We start from the raw sequence: 21072 nt of genomic DNA on the forward strand, positions 1-21072 counted from the left end.
TATGCAAATATTTAGTAAATGCTTTTGCTCACATTAGTCTACAACCCCACTTTGCAGTATAAGCATCACATCAACATACAGTCAAGGATATGCAGTTTGATGGCTGTTTTAACGTGTGTTAGGCTTACAGAAGGTGTTAATATCTTCTGTTGTTCTGAATGTCACTGATTGATTGTCTAAACCATTCATGTTTGCATATAAATGCTTCTGCGCAGTCATTAACAGAGCAGCATTGAAAAGGTGGGCAAGCTTCCTATTTGAATGCAATGGCTTAGCCTTGGGGTCAATGCCAGAATTCACTTTAATTCAATGCATATTGTGCACTGGACCAAAGCTTGAGCAACAGGTTCCAGATGATGTCGAATAAATATTTTTAGGGCAGTGGGACCTGTAAAAGCATTGTGTGATATTACTAGCATACAGTGTGTGGAGTTAAAATATAGATTTAGTGTGCACTTATTTTGCACTTAGAAAATAGCACAGCATTGGTAAACTAGAGTATAAGCTGTGCACCACAAATGTGCATGGCCAGACAAAATAAGAGTATTAGAAAACATTAAGCATCTAAGTAGTCCATAGATAGTAATTGTGTTATCTTGAGAAAGCCTGACACATGTTGCCATCAATCATGTGTTACAAGATTGCGCAGAAATTATACTGTTTTTGAAAATGTAAATGCAGTTTTATAACCTGTGGAAATATACATAAAAAGCAAAAACAATTGTCAGACACTTTGAAAGGGCTGTGTGAACCTTTTAAAATAAATATTTAAAATTCTAAATATTTAAAGAGGTTAATTTATTTCCCCTATAACAATTTCCTTTATGTTTGCATTAGACCATTCGAGTGAAATAAGGAAATAAAAAATCTGTACTTTTCGTACTTATATGGTTGCGAGTTAGTAGTGGGGTTATAAACTATGAATTATAGACTGCAGGCCCCCTGTAAAGCTGTGAAATACCTCTTGAAAAGTCACATCTCAGAATGCATTGTGTGCCTGGAGGTGTCTGCTACCCACGCCTTTATTTTGTGCTAATGTGGGCGTAACACACTCACCACTCAACTAAAGCATGTTAATGATGTGTTGTTTATTGAAAGGGTCTGTCTGTCTTTGTAAGACCCTTTTCATAAATGTGTTCTTATAAGTATTGTGTTGCATTAGGTGTTGTCTACAGACATCATAATGTTTCTGCATTTGAAAGTCTGACACATTTCCTGATGAATTGCCTTGTAGGGGAGACAGGGGCTAGCTGTCACACAAGGTCACATGGGCTATATTTCAGTGACTATAAGTTCTGGAAGGACCACTGTCATCAAATATTTAAACAATAGCAATTCTTCAGGTTTGTGGAATTAAACTGTTTCTGGCAAACTCTCCACTCCAGCAATACATGTCCCCTCGCCTGGGGAATCAGATCAGTTCATGATGCTTAACAGGATTACATTAAAATGATCCAACAGATACAAGCAGATGGAGGAGATGGGGATGGAGGTGGGTTTTGAGTGTGGCACGATTAAGCAGCTGTTAAGGAGCAAAAAAGGCACCTTAAATAGGACGCTGTCTAGTATGTTTTATGACGATTGGTTAACGATGATTAGATGCACCTGATGTGATCGGCTGATGCAAGCTTGGTTCAAATGACCTGCCAGAGCTGATGCTTGATGTTTGTGTCTACAAAATCTACAAGTATATGTTTTGCATAGAATGGTAGGATATGTTGATTTAAAACATTCGAAACATCAGTGCAAACATGGGTTAAATAATTTACAAAATAGATTTAGAGTGTACAAGTAAACTTTTTAACTAATATAAGGGTAAATACTAAATAAAAGATAGAACTGGTTCTTATAACACTTTTTTTAATAAATGTCAGGTTTCCTTAATCTGATATAAAAAAATGTTTTATTTCAAGACAGTTTTAAGGGTCATAAATGTATACAAATTAAAACTAAAAAAACTAGTTGGTTTAAACAATGTTTAGATTTCTATAGTAATTATAAAATACCATTGTTTTTTAAATTAGATTTTACTTTCTTTTTAAGGGATATTTTGTCAAGAAATGTGTTCAAAGGAAATGTAGTTTTCTATTCTAGGCAATAACAACAGACATGGTGTCAATACATTCTTCCTAGCCCACATTTCAAGGTATATGCCTTTACAGAAAAATATGATCATTTTTGAAAGTAGAAACTCTAAACAAATAGTCCAAAAGTCAGCCTATTAACAACATTTGAGTTTATTCGCTGTCCATGGTTCTGAAAACCTGATGGTCGTTGTTCTGGGTACTGTCCAGAGTGCTGAAAATCCTTCCTTCAAATTTAGTTTGGAAATTATAACAACAGCATCATACTGTGAAATGTGCTTTCTTTTCAGTATTTGAGTACCCTAAGCTGCTGTCATAAACAGACATCAGAGTCGAAATTCAGTCTAATCAGGACAATTGTTAATATTTAAAACAATAACGTTGGCGTGAAACGAATCCATTTACTAATTGTTATCTATATTACTTTTATTTAAAGAGACATGATTAAGCAGGCCTAAACTGGTTCTCATTGAGTCACCTGGGGTTAAATTTCTTTCTCAAGGGCACCGTGGTGATAGCTCAGTGATCCTGCGCGGATTGAACAGACAACCTTTTATTTACCAGCTCACATCTTCAATCACTAACCTACGCCACCCACTGTTAATTAGATTGTGCTGCATCAATGTCTCTGTTTCACTTAAACGAACAGACGCAGGTGACAAAGCCCAATTTCCTTCCCATTCATCACGTTCACATCATATCATATATGAACGAACACAGCACGGACACGTCCCGTGCGTAAATAACGTGCGCAAACCAGTTGGGAAAACGATGAGGGTCAAAGTAAAACATTGGGTGGATAACCAGGATTGGATGGTACAAGTGACGCAATCGCTGCATTTACCGATGTCAACCGCACCTCCGCCTCCAAGATCCCGGACCGGATGACAGAGATTCTGACCGGAGGACGACGGGAGGAAATTTTGCCTCAACGAGTTCCACTCATGACAATTACTACCTTCACGGAGCACACTTTCTACGAAGTGCCTCTTCGCTGTTTTCACCGTGTCCATTGAATAGGATCTTGCAACATCATCAACGGAAGGAGTTTAAGGTGCGATTTATGCCAATTGTTGAACAGGCTTCTCAGTGCTTTAAGCCAATAAATCACAATAATTAAGAAAATATTTTACCACACGGTGCAATTTATCTGCTGTTGCACCGCAGCTATGCATGTTGTATAGACGACTGCGATGTTTTATAGCCAAACGCGACCTTTGCTTTGAGGTGCACCCTAGAGAATTGCGTATCGACTCGTTTTTTCCGCGTCTCTCTGCCGACTACTGTTAAACTAAAACACAAGGGTGCAATCAAGACATTGCTGACCAGATTCCCATTCGCCTTGGATTGACGCCGTGCAGAACCTATAGAGGGATCATTTACCGTTTTTCGTATTCGACGCATCTTTTTTCATCCTTACTATGAATTACCTGCGACGTCGACTGTCGGACAGTAATTTTATGTCTAACTTGCCCAATGGCTACATGACCGACCTACAGCGGCCCGAACCGCCGCAGCAGCAGAGCCCTGCCCCGGTGGTGTCGCCGGGATCTCAAGAGAGGCGTCAACCCCCTAGTCAGTCTACGGGCGCCGGCTTCTTTTCCTCCATTTCCAACGCTGTCAAACAGACCACCGCCGCTGCCGCTGCTACCTTTAACGAGGCAGCCGAGAGGGGACTCGGCTCGAGCGGTGGAAAGATTCTCCTGGTCATTGATGACCAACAGACGGATTGGTAAGATCATCATGGGAAACATTCATGTGCTTGTTTCGTTGCTCAAAGGTGTGTCGTGATGTAGAAATCTCAGCATCAGCGTAAACATGTTTTTAACACATAAACCTGTTCAAATAAAAGATAAGATAAGATAAGATAAGATAAGTGTCAATGGTTTGATGCTGACGACCTTACGTTAAGCTTTAAAGAATGACACCTGAAGTGCTGCTTATACAGGACGAACGGAGTTATTATCCAAACGTCGTGACTCATGGGCCTTTCTCAATCTCCCTCACTGTCACGAGCGTGTGTATGTATTTGTGGGTGTGCCTGCGCATGTCTGTGCGCATTTCACAAATTTGGTTCAGTTAACCAGTGGAGAAACAGACTTTATAGCAAACTGAATTACTTCAAAGGTCTTCAGCTTTTATTAAGTGTGTTTGGGACAGGCAGAGTAAATGCACGATCCTTGTGAATACTTACAAACCTGTGTAGACGTGTAATTCACAAGAAGTCTAGTGACACATTTAATGAGGATGTTACACCCAAGCTTTGTCAAAAAGAGCTTCGGTAATGTCATTTGCAAATGTTCTTTCTTTTTTTAGGGCGAAAGTGTTCAAAGGCAAGAAGGTTCATGGTGAATTTGACATCAAAGTAGAACAGGTGGGAAGTATTCACTTTTTCAGTAGGTGATGGTAGATTGATGGCAACACATCAGCATTTTTTTTGTGCAATGACCAAAATGCCCTTCAAAACATATAAGCCCATTTTTGAGCTGGCAGGTCTGAAATCAATTAGTCTTAGAGATGATAATGTCAGGCCTGTGTAATATCTTCACTGGCATTTGTTTGCGCTTTTGAATTGGATATTGAATTGTTCTTGTTTGTGTTTTGAACTGTGGAGAGGAAAACCATCCCCATCAGTAATGACATGCAGGATCAAGAAGATAAATGAAAAATATCTATTGTGTTGATGTATAATATCTCTTATATAATTAATTACTTACAGTGGCATGGGTAATGCAATTTTGCTAGAAGCTTTACAATAAGCCAAAAGTAATTTCAAACATAAGAAACAAATTGCTTCCATTTTTCGTTTGGTTATATTTACATATATCTTTATTACATTATAGATTTTTGTAGTTTAACTTGTTAGACTATTTATCAGCACACATGAGGGATTTTCAAGGGATAGTTCTCCCAAAAATGAAAAATCTGTCATCATTTACTTACATTCTTGTCCTTTTAAACCAGTATAAGTTTTGTTCTTATGCAAAACACAAAGATGATATTTAGGAAAAATGCTGGTAACCAAACAATGGTGGTACCCATTCACGTCTGAACACAAAACCAATAGAAGTCAATAGGTACCGTCATGGTTCGGTAACCAACATTCTTCAGAATATCTACTTTTGAAGAAAGCTATAAAGGTTTGAAATGACAAGAGAAATGATGACCGAATTTTCATTTTTGGGTGAACAATCCCTTCAGTACGTAACATAACCAGAGCTCAGGCGCAGTTTTGTTGTATATATTCTGACAATATAACTTGTCACATGTATTGATGCATTCATTGATCCAATTATTGGTAATTTTAATTGATTTTCAAGGCTGATTTCTCGGAGGTTAACTTGGTCGCTCATGCAACAGGAAGCTATAGCGTGGACATTGAGGCTATCCGCAATGGCAACAAAATCACAAAGTAGGTTTTAATAGACTTGAGCTTCATGAAGGTGCCTCATCACACAACCTTAATAATTTTAACTACTAATTTGGTGGTTGGATTTTGTTTGTTTAATTTAGTAAAAAAGACAAAAATTAAAAAATTATTATATGGCTCACCTAGAATACATTTGGAGCTATAGTACTTTTTTAAGCATTATTTTAAAATGATTGAGATTAATAATACAATCTTGCATAAATTATTCTGTACATTTGTACATTAAAGATTGTGTTAAACTGCATTTCTGTGGACATTTAGGTGTTTTAAGCCAGATTTTGTTCTGGTGCGACAGCATGCTTACAGCATGGCCAAAAATGGCGACCACAGGAACATTGTGATTGGTCTTCAGTATGCTGGGATTCCCAGTGTCAACACTCTTCACTCTGTTTACAACTTCTGCGACAAACCATGGATGGTGAGCACTACAAATTATATTACAAATTACACTAAAAGCACCAGACAGAAGTGCAAAAATAGTGACTAGTTTCAATCAAGCTTCAAGAACCTCCTCCATACTCTATGGATTGGACAAACAGATTCGTAACTATTTTTGTGTAGAGTGGAAATCTCACATTTATCCTTTAAAGGTCCAGTGTATGAAGTTTAGTGGCGTCTAGCGGTGGTTGCGAATTGCAACCAATGGCTCACTCCACATCTCATTTTTGAAGCACTATGGTGGCTGACACAGAACTAATATGTGGTCGCTTCTTAGGCGAAGGAGATAAAGTATTTTCGAAACACGCTCTGTAGAGCAGTTTGTTCATTAAGAGCTACTGTAGAAACAACAAGGGGACCCCACTGTATGTAGATAGAAATAGCTCATATTAAGGTAGTAAAAACATGAAGCTTCATTATTATGTAAGGTCTAAGAGAGAATGTATAATGTGACTTTAACATATTGCTTGGCCTTTTAATTAACGCTTGTTGTCATGTCAAAATGGCATTTATATAGTATAACCGTTCACTATTTATGTCTAATTACGACTTTTGCAAAATATCTGTTTTGTTTATTTATGTCTGCGCCTTGCAGTTCGCTCAGTTGTCCAGATTGTACAAGCAGTTGGGTCCAGAGGAGTTCCCACTGATTGACCAGGTTTATTACCCCAACCACAAAGAGATGGTGAGTGTTTAACCATCTGTCTCTGTACGTCTCCCGGCCCTCCTCACTAGTAATCCTTACTAGCCGAAGCTATTGGGCTTTAGATGGTCCCACTGGACTCAGCATAGAGTTCCCATGTGTGGGAGGGACAGTGGTGCTAAGAAGCAGTAAACAAGAAAATATAATAAGCTCATGCATATTCACCAGCCCACTTCAGCATTGCCCCACACAACCTAACATAGTCTTGTCTAGACTAAACATTTAAATTCATACTTAGGAAAGTAAGCCTAGTTTAAAGGTGCCATAGAATTGAAAACTGTATGTAACTAGTCATAGATGAATAATAAGAGGTCTGTACATGGAAATGACATATCATGAGCCTCAAACACCATTGTTTCCTCCTTTTTTGTAAATCTTCTGCATGCAAAAGACCACTGATAAAGAGGCGATACCGACATAACACCGACTGTGACGTTACAGTCGAGATGTACACCCCCAACATTGCATATACCCGTCCATGTTCTAGGCCAACCGGACATGCACAGCCGAATCATCAGAAGTTGTGCAGTTATTGTGAATAGGTTTGGGCGATGTCTACCAAATTGGCATCGGACGGTGTCTACAGTGAAACCTCACGATGGACGATGACGGCGTTGTCTACTTTAAACAAGCCTCACTTCATAACGTTGCGTCTAGGCGTGACCTGCGCAGAGACACATCTTCTTATTGAATATAAACCAAACAGACTTCTCAGATCATCAGGATCAAGTCAGTTAGAGATAACAAGGATTCACTCAAAACAGGGCGAGTCAGCGTTTAGTCATTACGCCACCCGTAGCTGGAATCTGCTTCCAGAAGAAATCAGACGTTCACCAACAGTAGCTACTTTTAAATCCAGATTATAAACACACTTGTTTAGCTGTGCATTCACAACCTGAGCACTGTGCTGGTTTACATCAACTGCACTTCTATTTCTGATTTTTTTTATTTTGCTCTCTTTATTTTAATATATACAATCACATTTTTAATCAATTTTATTGCTGTTTTATTGTTTCTTAAAATCTTTGAAAGTATTTGTGATCTTAAATTATTTGCATTTTAAAGCTTATTTCTTTCTGTCAATCATTTTATCTAAAGCACTTTGAATTGCCCTTGTGTATGAAATGTGCTTTATAAATAAACTTGCCTTGCCTTGCCATGTACAGCGCGAGCTGGACAGTTATCAAGTCAGGCGGGTCATCTGTACAGTGCAAGCTTCTCAGTTAAAACTCATGCGCATCTTCTTTATACAATGCGAGCTGCGGAGACACACGTCTTATTTATACAGTTATAAAGTCAGGTGGGTCTGATTTTATCCCTTTCTTCCATGAGCAAGTGGCATGAGCCGCGCAGCGAAATAGCCAATCAGAGCAGAGCTCAACATTAATATTCATGACCCTTCCAAATAAGGTAATAACAGACATTGTCATTCTAGGGACAAATCCTATGGTTGTAAATGGACATGTCAAACCATATGTGGCTCATTTTTGCACTTTTTGCCACATACCTTCTTTGTAGATATCAGAGAACAATTAACATATTGTATCAATGAATTCTTTGGCACCTTTCGGTAAACTTCAGGCTGAACTAATGTTCTGCTACATTAGAGTTCTTTTTCGCAGAGATGCTATTAGATTTTAATGGGAGAGACATGCTGCAGTGCCACAATGTCCCCTACCGCTCGACTGCAGTCACCAGCCTTGTTTTCCCTCACACATAAAACCCCCAGACACACACTCTCCCACAATGTTTTCTCACCCTGCCTTGCCTTTTTGAATGATAAAGAGTTCTATTCTCCGACGTAATTTCTTCGGGTTTATGTTGTGCCTGGGCAGGAAGATTTTGCTCTCGCATTTCTGCTGCTGCAGCGTTAAAAAATAAGATGCCAATCAAGCAACACAGAGTCTGCAAATGAAGCATTTTCTGTTATTAATTAAAGAGAGAATGCAACACATAAATGTGTGTTAACATCTGAAAAGCCTGGTGTTATTCAAATATAAATATTTAATATCTCTCCTTTGTTATTAGATCACTACTCCCAGCTTTCCTGTGGTTGTGAAGATGGGTCATGCTCATTCTGGAATGGGAAAGGTATAACTGATACCCATTTACAAAATAAATGATCTAATTATTCCCTTTAATTTTCCATTAAAATGTCTAGACACCTCATTTAACAAAAAATCTGAAAATTTTATTTGTCCTATTTTGAATAACAGATGAGTTACTGTTTTTAAAATTCTGTATTCAGGTGAAAGTGGACAATCAATATGATTTCCAAGACATTGCCAGTGTTGTGGCTCTGACGAAAACATATGCCACATCTGAGCCTTTTATCGATGCCAAGTATGATGTTCGAATCCAGAAAATTGGTGACAACTACAAGGCCTACATGTAAGAGGCTTTCTAACGTGGTGACATGTCATATTGATGACATATGCCATGATTTTTTTCTTCTTATGCTTTCGAAACTATGCTTTGTCTCATTTAATTGATTGTGGGACATCAGGTAATAAATATTTTGTTTTGTTATTTGGCAGGAGAACATCTATATCTGGCAACTGGAAAACCAACACAGGATCGGCCATGTTAGAGCAGGTGGCCATGTCTGACAGGTAGACCTTTCTGTTTTAACACATGGCATATTATACAACAGCATAAAAAGCTTAAACAGCACGACTAAATAATATAGAAACAGTTTTAGATATGTAGCAAAGCAAAGCGGATGTAACGAAGCAAAGGCCCGGATCTGGACCACGGACGCCTATTGAGGAAGACTGTTCTAGAGGTTAATTTTAGTCATAATAGGTTATTATTTCTTCTGTCTTCAGTTTCCTTTAAATATACAGTATAAGTATTACATTTGCCTCAGATTAAAACCACAAACTAGGTAAATTGTTGACATACAGTAGGACGACCATAATGCAAAAAAACTGAATTGTGACATAATTTGGCTTAATAAAATTTAATGAAAAAACTACCCGCTGGATAGGGCTGTTACGGTGGCAGTTTTTTACCACCGCAGTGGTAATAGACAAATCAACAGCGGTGGTGCGGTTGTTGAGAAATATATATTATTTATATATCACATGAGGAGTGAAAGAGAAATATATAACTTACTATATGACAACTTCAGTCAGTCGCGTAACCCTTACAGTCCTAAACAATACCATGTGAAACAAACTGTTTAAACCTACTCTGGCTTTCCTATTCAGATTGCCACAGAAAAGGTTAATTCTTCCAACTCGTTGATGGGAAATGTATATGTTGACATTGTCCAGATTAAAATTTACAGCTGCACTACATGCGAGTTCAGAACATGTGCACAGGAGAAAAAATAATTAGATGTCTCTCCGCGACCACGGCAAAGCCTGCACACACTCCGAAACTAAGGAAGCGTGTCATAGCCAGTTTTGATTTTACGTATCTGTTCGTTTCACAACAAGATCCATTGCAAAACCTGCATAATAATCTGGGGTTTGCCGTGCAGGCCCGCCCTCGAACGCACCAACAGAAACGTATCCCAATAATTTCTGTTAATGCAAGATATTTTAAATAAAACCATCCACAACTGAAAGGCTACAATTAGCAATCGTTATCGGAAATGTCATATTTAATTTAGTCATAATATTTATTACACCTTTATGTCAGAGTGACGTGCACTACCGCCGGCGGAAGTTCTCCATGGTCATGGCACTTTACCACCATCCCTACTGCTGGGTTGTTTTTGCCAGCAGCATAGTACAACCTTTAGTTATGTTTTAAAGTATAGCACCCATTAACTGTCGTAAAACACTGTCAGTCTTGTGGTTTTTTGACCGTTTAAAAGTTGTTCGTTTATACATTATGTGTGAACTTTATACATAGTCCCTTACCACTGTGTTCACAATAATATATAGTTTGCTTTTACACTACAAAACATCAAGGCGAAATTTTCTTTAGAATTGCTTGCTGTCGGTAGAGACGGTAACTCAAAAAACCCTCCTATAGGTTGTATATGAAGATGTCATCGTTTGGACACAGAAGGAGAACCCAAGCGCGGGCAGCAGTGCAATAACTCAAGATTTATTCAAGCAAAACAAAAAGACTCACATTAGGTTAAAACGGTAACGAAACAATCCAAAAATAAAGGATATCCCACGAAGGGGCAAAAGCAAGAGATAAGATATCAAAATAAAACTTTTAAGGGAAAAAGGCTTGACTGGGACTGCAGAAATCTAGACTGAGGTAAGCATTACGTACCTTGCAAGAACCAAAGCGAAACAGCGCAGACAGCAAAAACAAGGACATTAAATTGGGGAACTAACAAGGATAATTAACAATGAGCAGTTGTAGGTAATGAAACACAGAAGGGAATCTAACGATAGAACAAGAGGGGCGGGGCCAAAGACGAGACCGGAGAGAGCATATTGAAGGCCAACAAGGCCAAGATGCCTCTCTCCACATAAAACCTATGGCTTTGCCATCACTCTGCCACAAGACCAAGAAAGACATGACATGAGGCAGAATCATGACATGAAGGATCATGGGACAAACAACCTTCGCAAATCAAAACCCTCTTGATTATTTTCAAGTTATTATTAATTTTATTATAATTTGAAAATCCTTTTCTGTTATTATTTTCAAAACAATCTTCTGTTAAGCTTTTTATTTCAAACACCATGTGTTAAATACTGGTGCCTTGGATGCAATACAGTTATCCGGATTTACCTTGTTTGTTGTGGTGTTAGTGTGGGTGGATGCTTTTAGTGGAATGAGCAAGGTCATCAGTATCACATTCTCCCTGCAGGTATCGTAAGTGGGTGGACGTCTGCTCTGAGGTTTTCGGAGGTCTTGATATATGCGCCGTTGAAGCACTTCACGGTAAAGACGGGAAAGACTACATCATAGAGGTAAGAAATCACAGACCACATAACCGAAATGTGCAGAAACAGTCACCCTTCGTAATATCTTTTTCAAAAAATGCCCTGAGCAAATACTGTGTGTGCCTACTAGGTTGTGGGCTGCTCAATGCCTCTCATAGGAGACCAACAGGATGAGGACCGGGCTTTGATTGCTGATCTCGTTGTGACCAATATGAACCAGACTGTTCCACACACTTCACCTCCCGCTCCAGTTCACTCTCAGGTTAACACACTTTTGAACACATCCTCGTATATTCTCCTCCTCCAAAAACGCTACTCCAACAATAGATTTCATTTTAAAGAACCGTGGTTAAAGCCAGCCTGGTTGCGAGGCATACAATGCGCACACTATTCTCCTTCTTGACAGCATATCTGACCTTTAAAACCAATGCACATTTGTTGGTTATGCAGCATAGAGGAGTGGAATGCTGCTGAATAATACAGTAAAACAATAAAATGTTCATCCACCAGTCAGTTTTTATTGTCAATTTAGATGTTCACCAGCAAAATTATGAATGCAAAAAGCTATAGTCACTATATGACTCCTTCTTTCCTCCTTCATCATTCGGACCTTCTTCATTGCTCCCAAATATGTGATTGTTATGATTCATGCCTACACATATGGGATAGAGAGAAGGAGTGATTCTTGTGAAAAATGTCTGTAATGCTTGAGCTAGGGATTCTTAAGAACCCAAACATCATCCCTCATCTGTGCTCTGCCTGATTTCATTTCCTTGCTAGCAATGGAAGCCTGCAAGAGGCTGATATGTAAATAAATATCACTCAAACTCATACAACATTGCAGTAGATTTTATTAGCATACCTTTTATTTGCTGATGATTATGCTCCAGTAAAGGGATAATTTCTCCATTAAAGAGTAAGTAGCATTCGATCATGAAAATTACATTTCATCCAGTGTGTATGTTGCCGTGTTTGAAAGTAAGCAGTCTGCCAAGTTGTAAGTCCTAAGGTGAATAGATAACAAAGTTATTGGCGAGTACCGCCACGTATCTACGTCACTAGACATAGTCCCCGCCTACATTTTGCTGGGACTGCAACAAAAACGTATCTCTCCTCCTCCAAAACACTTGTCGCTGGTTAGTGATGCGCGCGCATCATGTCTAGAACCTGTGTTCTACGTTGTGAAACTAAGTGCGTCTTATTTAAACTACCAAAGGAAGAACTTCTGAGGAAACAATGGTTACAATTCGTTTTCAAAGACTCCAAAGTACTATAACCCCGGGGTTTTACTGTGAGCGCGTCATTTCACCGAAGATTGCTTCAATAATCTTGGCACGTTCACTGCAGTATATGTTAAAAGACTATCATTGAAAGGGGGAAATACCAACCTTATTTGGACCTGTTAGCTCCACCGAATCACAACCTGTAAGTGTGACTTTTATTTTTGTTTGAACTTCAAGAAATATTTGTTTACCTTATGTCTGTGTTTAGCTAATGCATTTAACGCTAACGTTAACATGTACCGTTATTTCTGGGGTATTACAGTTTGTTTATCTAGCTATGAACTCAGCTAATTTAAGTGTTCAATCGATTGTCGTCTATATATTATCTACTATCATCTTCGGATGTTTCTTCGTCAGACTCGGGCTCAAACTGGTAAGGTAAAATCCCCACCATATCTATCTATAAACTGTGTATAATATATAACCTGTAAACCGCAATCCAACAATGACGGTAGGCGTTCCATTTTTCGACACATGATGAACGCTGTAACAAGATTAAGGAATGGGAACGAGGCATTCACCGGCGAACGTTCAACAACTTTTAATAAAAAGCTCCTGCACGGTCGACTGCCGGCCACACAAACATAATAAAACATAACATAAAATCTAGGCCTGGTCTTCTCTCGTCTTACACTCCGGTCGCTCGTCCTTTTATGCTTCCGATCTCCTCCAAAGAGATGCGATACCCGTGCAACACAGCTGACCCTCATTATCATCACTCGCGTCATTCCCTCAGGGCTCTCATTCTGCCTTACTCGATACAAACGCGTTTGACCAATCACAGCAGACTACACAATCTGACCAATTACATGACACTAAACTAGCGGATAGGAGGGGATTAGACGGATGAATCGCGGAACGAATTATTTGAGAGTCAGTCAACAAGTAATGTAAGAATAATTACCAATAATTATGACATAATAGTGTTTTTACACCTTCTATGTAGATACACTTCTTGTTGGACACTCCATAAACCAAAGTAGGACCTTTTAAATCATATGCTACTTACTCTTTAATATAGCTTTGGAATAGTTCAACCAAAACATTTTCTCAATTATTAGCCTCATACCATCCCAGGACTTTCTATCACCACTAGACAGAAGGACGATACAACACGGGAATTGGAGTGAATGGGGTGAAACAACTAGGGGTGGCCCCGAATCGTCACAGTCGAATCTATGTAATGGGGATCATGATATTTTGGTTATATGGGCAGTGGTATAGCAGACGGGCAGTTTATTTACCACTGAAAAAATTACAAAGTGTTGCTTTAAAAAATAAATTACCTGGTTGCCTTTAAATTTCGAACGATTCATCGTTTTTGATGGGCTATCTGCAATAATCATCAGCGATAGTTTGTCCTGGTTGCGTTCAGTGTTGGGTAAGTTACTCTGAAAAAGTAATTAATTACTAGTTACTCATTACATATTCAATAGTGTAATTAGATTACTGTCCAAATTACTCTGTCCAAAAAGTATTTAGATACTCATTACTAATTATTTTCTATATCCTACATCAACCTTGATTAGTTAAGTGATTCAAGGATAGACATGAAACGGCTTATTTAATTCATTCAAATAAATTATATTATTAACTGACCAAAGTATTACAAATGTGAGAATTTTACATTAAAGCACAGATTTTAAAGTAAGACTTTCAATTTTGATGTCAATTACACTATAGCACACACATATATTTCACAAAGTATTTAGTTTAATTACATCAAAAGTAACTGTAATTAAATTACAGAAAACATATGAGTAATCCCTTACTTTACTTTTTCAAGGGAAAAGTAATTAAATTACAGTAACTAATGACTTAGTAACTAGTTACACCCAACACTGGTTGCGTTTGATCCACATGCAGCAGGAAAAGCTCTAATGTGATACGCAGGTAGAGAACACAGAGTATAGAGTAAAACAGCGACCTCTAGAGGCGGAAATAAAACTTGTTCTGACAGCCTGTTTGGTTTGAGCGCAGATGGGGGTTTATAAGTTTCACAGTGACAAGGTAGAGCCAGTTGCAGTAAACATGACATGTTAAAAAGTAATTAATTTATTGACTACATCCTGCATTAATGGAGAACAGCAGTATTTATACCGAGAGGGCTGAGAGCGAGATAACATTAGTAGCCTATAAGCAGAAGTTATAAAAGGGTGACAAAAATTTGTCAGTATAGTAATGAGCGTGTTTGTAAAAATATTACAATGTATCCGGTATTCTCATATGCTTATTTGGCTTAAATTTTCATAAATGTAGAAAAACCTACTTAAAATTGTATTTAAATCCTACACTGGAGTTTAATATTTATTAATATAGTTAATATTTAAGTGTTTTTTTAGAAGTACAACACAGTTTAATGGTTCAAGAGTGTTTATTGTTGTATTACACTTCATTGCTATTTTACTTTTAATGTTATTTTTTATTTAAATAAATCAATAAAAACCTATTGGTAATGAATCGTTATCGATAGGTACTGACCGCCTTAGGGTTAGTTATAGTTATCGGCAGAATCCAAAATCGTTACGTTATGTTAATAAATAACTTTTGAGACAGAACATTTGATTTCTGTTTGATTTGTTAATTGCACTGAAACCTGTTCTGTGCATTGAATGTCTATATCTGATATACTTTGATATCTTTCTTGCTATTTCACTTTTGCAACACTAGGGACCAGCTGTTTCGCCTCAACCGATCTCTCAGCCTAGAGTGCCACAGGCACAACAGCGCCCTCCTCCACAGGGTAAGGAATTACAATACCCCAAAGCTGACATCTGATTTGTTTTAGATCAAACAATCAATCACATAAATTAATTATATTTGGTAAGTTTACCAAGTAAAACCAGATTTTATTTTACTCATATGTGTAAGGAGGTCCACAACAAGCCCCTGCCAGCACTACTACTGCTCGTCAAGGGACTCCACCACAGCAGCGTCCCTCTCCCCAGGGCCAGCCCCCATCCCAACCCCAGTCTGTGACCAGTCCTAATGCCCAGGACCCTCCTGCTCAACAAACCAGGCCACCCAATCTAGCACCACACCGACAACTCAGTCAAGGGTCCGCAGCACCCCAGAGGCCTCCTCCAGTACAGGGTGCCACCCAGCGTGGCCCGGGCAGCTCTCCTCAGGCGCAGAGGCCTCAAACTGCCGGCCAGGGTCCCAAACCCCAGCAGAGGGCCCAGCCACAAAAACAAGGCCAGCCAACTAGGCAGGCTACCCAGGGTGGGACGCAGCCAACCCAAGATGCCCCGCAACCAGCCCCGCAGCAGCAGGGGGGTCCTCGTGCCCCCACCACGCAGCAGCCGCGGCCCACTACACAGGGCCAGGGAGGGCCTGGAGGTGCACGACCTCCGTTGCAGCAGAAACCACAACCTCCACAGAAACCGAGTCCTGATCACCCAGCCCTGAGTGGATCCCCACAGCTTAAGTAAGAACTTAAGTTACCTTGATATTGATTTTGTGTCTTTTGGAATTCACATGTGGAATGTGTTTTTCCATTTATTAATGATATTTCATCACCCATCCAGATGATTTCATCAGATGGTGGAGAGTTCACCTAAATTGTGTAATAAGTGATTGTATGATTAACAGTGACTGTGATTTCAGGTAAAGCTACACGTATAGTATGATGTTGTAAGTGTTTGATAAGTGATGTCAAAGACCCACCCTGGAATTCTTTATATTATGCAATGTGATATCCATTATTCCATTTTCAGTAAATGGACAAACACATCCAAATGCTCCTGACTACATACATACATACTATGATGACCTCATAGACCTCATTATAGTAATGACAATGTTGGAATAACAGTAACCATAACTATCAATGCGGCTTATACGTATAGGTAGACACATTTTTTTAACATGGATATACAGAAATATGCTCTCTAGAGGATCTGGTATTTTGCATGCTGAAGACGGATTTGGTCTTACTCCCAAATCATTCATGCACTTGATTGTGAAAATTGCATTTTTCTCTGTGGAAATGTGCACTCATATCTATTTTCACTGTCAAGCGTTAGTCAGCAAGTATGAATGTGATCATCCCCCCACTATTCCTCAATTCAGTTCATAGGTGACACATCTGGCACTCCCTTCCACTGAAGAGTGTGGGCTACCTGCCTGCGTGCACCCATTCTGTCTGGTTTACCGAGACGTGGTTGCGTAAGTGCCTCTGCACCTGGATCTTGATTTAGGAATAGTACAATGACGTACAATAAAGTGCATGTTTCTACATCCGGAGAATTCATTTGCCATAATTCCCAAGCCTGATGTAAGCATTGCACTTAAGTCATGACTGCTTAAATGAATGACACGAAAGATAGCACATGAATTTCATTTCTCTATCTCTCTATCTCTCTCTCTCTCTGTCACATCTTATTTATTTTATCTCTTACATACTTTTATAAGCCATCTCCATGGGTTTGCTGCATGACTTTAATAGCCTCTTCCTCTCCTCTATTGCCACTTCTTTCTCTTTATAGCAAATCCCAGTCTCTTACCAATACATTCAACATTCCAGAAACGCCGGCCGCCCAGCACCAAAGTCCTAGTCAGGACGAAGCCAAGGCTGAGACCATCCGCAACCTTCGGAAATCCTTTGCAAGCCTCTTCTCTGTGGAATAAGACATACACACACCTACATACACACACAAATGCATACGTTGAGATGGAGAGGTAACTATATTTGTTTCTCTAAAAAACACACAAATGAAAACACTCGTCATATTGTTATTCTGTGTAAAACGGACCAATCGAATTGCACGTTGTGATGCACATCTGTGTACGTGTCAGATCTGTGCACGTCAATATGCAATGTGACATTGATAAAGCACTGCCTACACTGCTAAAAGATTGAAACACAGAAATTGCAGCGCCGTTGCACTTCAGTGTTACACAATAGAATCACATTTATAACATTCCCTGTTGTATTTGACTCAAGTTGAAGGGAGGAAGGTGTGAAATCACTACCACACACACTTTTACACTACCTACACAGAGATTGAACGTAGATGTACTAAACACGTGTATCCTAATACTTGCCTGTTTGGTGCATTCCATGCTTCTATTATTTTACCTTAAAACCGATTTTACCACGGGGCTGTTGAATGCTTCAATCTGATTGGTTGACAAACGTTATATGGGTTGGCATTTACTTTTAGTGAATGCACACCTATGAAGGTGTTCCAGGTCGGCTGACTGCATCACAGTTCCATATCACTTCGTTATAGTGTAGCCTACAGGCCATCACCGCACACAGCACCCAGCTCTTGATCTGACGTTTGTAATGTCAAACTTGAATGTTATTGGAAACATGTGCAGTTTTTTTCAATAAACAAAGCATTTAAAAAACAATATAGAAACACAAATGCTGAAATCGAATGAATAAAATAACTCAACAAATAATAATAACAAAATGCATTAATAAACCCTGATAGCCTACTGGTTCGTTTTCTTCGTCATGCTGCTTATAACTAATAACAAATATATTTTGATAGACCAAAAGTTTGCGTGATTTTTTTTACTGCTGATGGTAGAAACAATACTGGGAATAAATAATTTATTATCACTGGCTTTCTATCAAATGCGCAGTAAGGTGTGCGCGCGCAGTCTCTCTCTCTCTCGCACTAACACACACAGCATTGGCTCAAGCTTCAGAAATGGGAGGCGCAAGAAAGTAGTCCTTCCATCAAGAGCATTTTAAAGGCGATAACAATACAAACTTTGAAATTAAACATTTGAACAGCGTCCTGTGGTGTAGTAACCGTGTTATACGCTGAATAATTGACTCCGATCCGTTCAATAATTCGAAAGTTAATGCACACCCCGAGGTAGTAATGCGGCCACGACGCTAAGCGTCTTTGATGGACACTTTGTGTTTCATACAATTATCCACCCTGAATCTCTGATATATGATCTAAAATACGTCTGCTAATTGTTTGAAGCATGTTTTGTGACTGGATTGATGGATTCCCATCAAATGATTTTGACAATGCTCTCCATTGTATTGTTCCAAAAATGATCTTTCAATGTATTTGACATGCTCGAACAAAGTTTGGATCCTAAAACGATGACCCATAGTGATGTTGTTCAAATTTGCACAAGCTTCCATCATCAAACTAACATTGCCGCTGTTAGCGCTAGCCATTTGCGATACTGCATGACACTTGGGGAGAACGTAGTCGCACAATGTGGGTGATCTTGCTTTAGTAACTGTTGTGTAGTTGCACATAGATAAGATAGTCGTAGTGAAAATGTTGTCTCATTTTTTGTGAGCAAGCTGTCTTCCCTAATGCCCCTTTCCCTGGCATGAAGAAATAATTTACACACAATTACGCCCTTAGATGTGTTCAATATGCCTTAGCCAGAGAGGCATATGTAGAGAACGTTAGTTTTGGGATACCACATATGTCTCAGGGATGTCCCGGAGAGAAAGATACAATGACTTACCGTCCTTGTTCAGGTCTTCCAACCATTACTGTAGAAATATACAGAAGGCCAGGGTTTGGTAGAGTGTATTTGTTTGCTATTTAAACACGTTTGCACACCAGTACTGTAACATTTGGGTATATTTGAGAAGGTTTGTTTCCATCATACGAAGAGAAGCTTTTCACAGCTATTTTGTGTGCCCGGAAACGTAGGTGTATGGAAATGCTTCATTATCACACATTGGGCATATGAAAATGCAAAATACAAAGCCAAGGATGCCATCAACAGCAAATGTCTTCAGTTACAAAAGATAATCTTTGTTTAAGATGCCTGTCACATGTCTGGTTTTAGATAAAGTTGCTCTTAGTATGTCCAAGTGTGCACGGTTACACAACGTGGATCCTTAATCTTTCACCCAAGGAAAATCTAAAACCAGCGGTGTGGCTGTGTCTTCCGCAAGTGAGGTTATAACATCCCAACACTGGTGTGTTTCAGGCAATACAGTATATTTATGGCCACTCGACGCGTCCCGTTCCCCACCCCTCGCTTCCCGCTCACCAGCCTGTTGTGTATTCACAGTGATCCTTTTGTGACAAATGGTGCGTTAGTGTGTGTATATATCTGTATAATGTAACGTTGTACCGTAAATTGTCAAAACCAAATAGAAGTGTTGTACAGATCTTAACTAAACAAACGATGCAAGTGTCCTGTAATTTATTTAATTCTTGAAGGTGATCATTGTAGATATGTTGTGGGTTTGTCTTAGACAGAATTTTACTTTAATCAGATGTTATTTAGGTTATTGTTCGATATTCCCTGTAAACTAATTAAACCTACATGAAAGGTATGTGTTCTTTTTTACATATTTTGTGACAGCTGCAGTTGTTAGAAATCATCTTCATTGTGTTCATTAATGTTTAGTGGTTTGTATGGTTCACATATGTCGTAATCTAGGTGGTCCACCATTATATTATTGTGGCTCAGGCAAGATTTCAGTGATCGGTTCATTTTTTCAAACTTGAATAGACACGTGCGATAAAAAACGGCTTTGATGAATGTCAAATGAATAACAGACCTCTGATGCAATCAAGTTTGGAGGCTAAAGAAATGTTTTCAAAAACTTTTTTCGAATGTCGCAGCACCTATTGAACCCATGCCTGAGGTTTGTATACATGTAGTTTGGATCTTATTTGGATTGTTTTAATCATTTGCCATATTTTTATGTAACTTTCTTATTTATAAAAGATGTGTAATTTCCTTTGAAAGAAACTGTATTCGAATATGTCATAATTTCCTAACAGAAAGTTTATTATATACAGACTGTTTGAATCTCAGTGAATTTTATTGTCTGTCCATGCCTGCCAGTTGTATAAAGAAAGAAAGATATTATTACAAATATATAGAATAAAAGTCTTAAATACTGTTAAAAGGTGAACTAATGTTAATCATCGTGTAGTACACACAAAGACATGCAACTTTGATGTGATCTTTAATGTAGCTTCATAATGGTGTATAAATTATTATGCTAAAATATGTGCACCTATTCAATAAAGTCTATCAAATAAGTATGCATTACAATTTTCTCGCCTTATTTTAAGTCTCCAATGTCACTAAAAACTAAATAAAGCCTCAAAATTCGTGTTGATATTGTAGCATGGCAACATTTTCACCAATTATAACTTTACACCAAAAGTTATAAACCACAGTTTAGCGCATTGTCTGGGAAGTGAACTTTAGAGAGTATTCCGAACACAACCTTATGTTGACTTCGAAGTGAATGAAGTCGAATCAAGTAGAAAATAATGACATAAATGACATCACGTTAATACGCGGGATACAG

The 21072-nt window shown here is 38.6% G+C and overlaps 1 protein-coding gene across 2 annotated transcripts; it reads left to right on the top strand.

Annotated features, from left to right (window-relative positions):
* The first annotated feature begins 2269 nt into the window (after nt 1–2269).
* On the top strand, nt 2270–20798 carry syn1 (synapsin I). Of its 2 annotated transcripts, none has more exons than XM_056729580.1 (13): nt 2270–3816; nt 4401–4458; nt 5405–5496; nt 5776–5932; nt 6548–6637; nt 8684–8746; nt 8904–9046; nt 9193–9267; nt 11442–11544; nt 11648–11779; nt 15471–15543; nt 15672–16227; nt 17288–20798. In XM_056729580.1, the coding sequence occupies exons 1-13, from the start codon at nt 3506–3508 to the stop codon at nt 17427–17429; spliced, it is 1995 nt and encodes a 664-aa protein (XP_056585558.1). In that variant the 5' UTR covers nt 2270–3505; the 3' UTR covers nt 17430–20798. The 2 variants fall into 2 exon arrangements, with proteins under 2 accessions (XP_056585558.1, XP_056585559.1); XM_056729581.1 differs by having other exon boundaries at nt 2271–3816; nt 17326–20798.
* Nucleotides 20799–21072: the final 274 nt, after the last annotated feature.

The sequence above is a fragment of the Triplophysa dalaica genome, chromosome 18 (genome assembly GCF_015846415.1).
Source record: "Triplophysa dalaica isolate WHDGS20190420 chromosome 18, ASM1584641v1, whole genome shotgun sequence".
Lineage (NCBI taxonomy): Eukaryota > Metazoa > Chordata > Actinopteri > Cypriniformes > Nemacheilidae > Triplophysa > Triplophysa dalaica.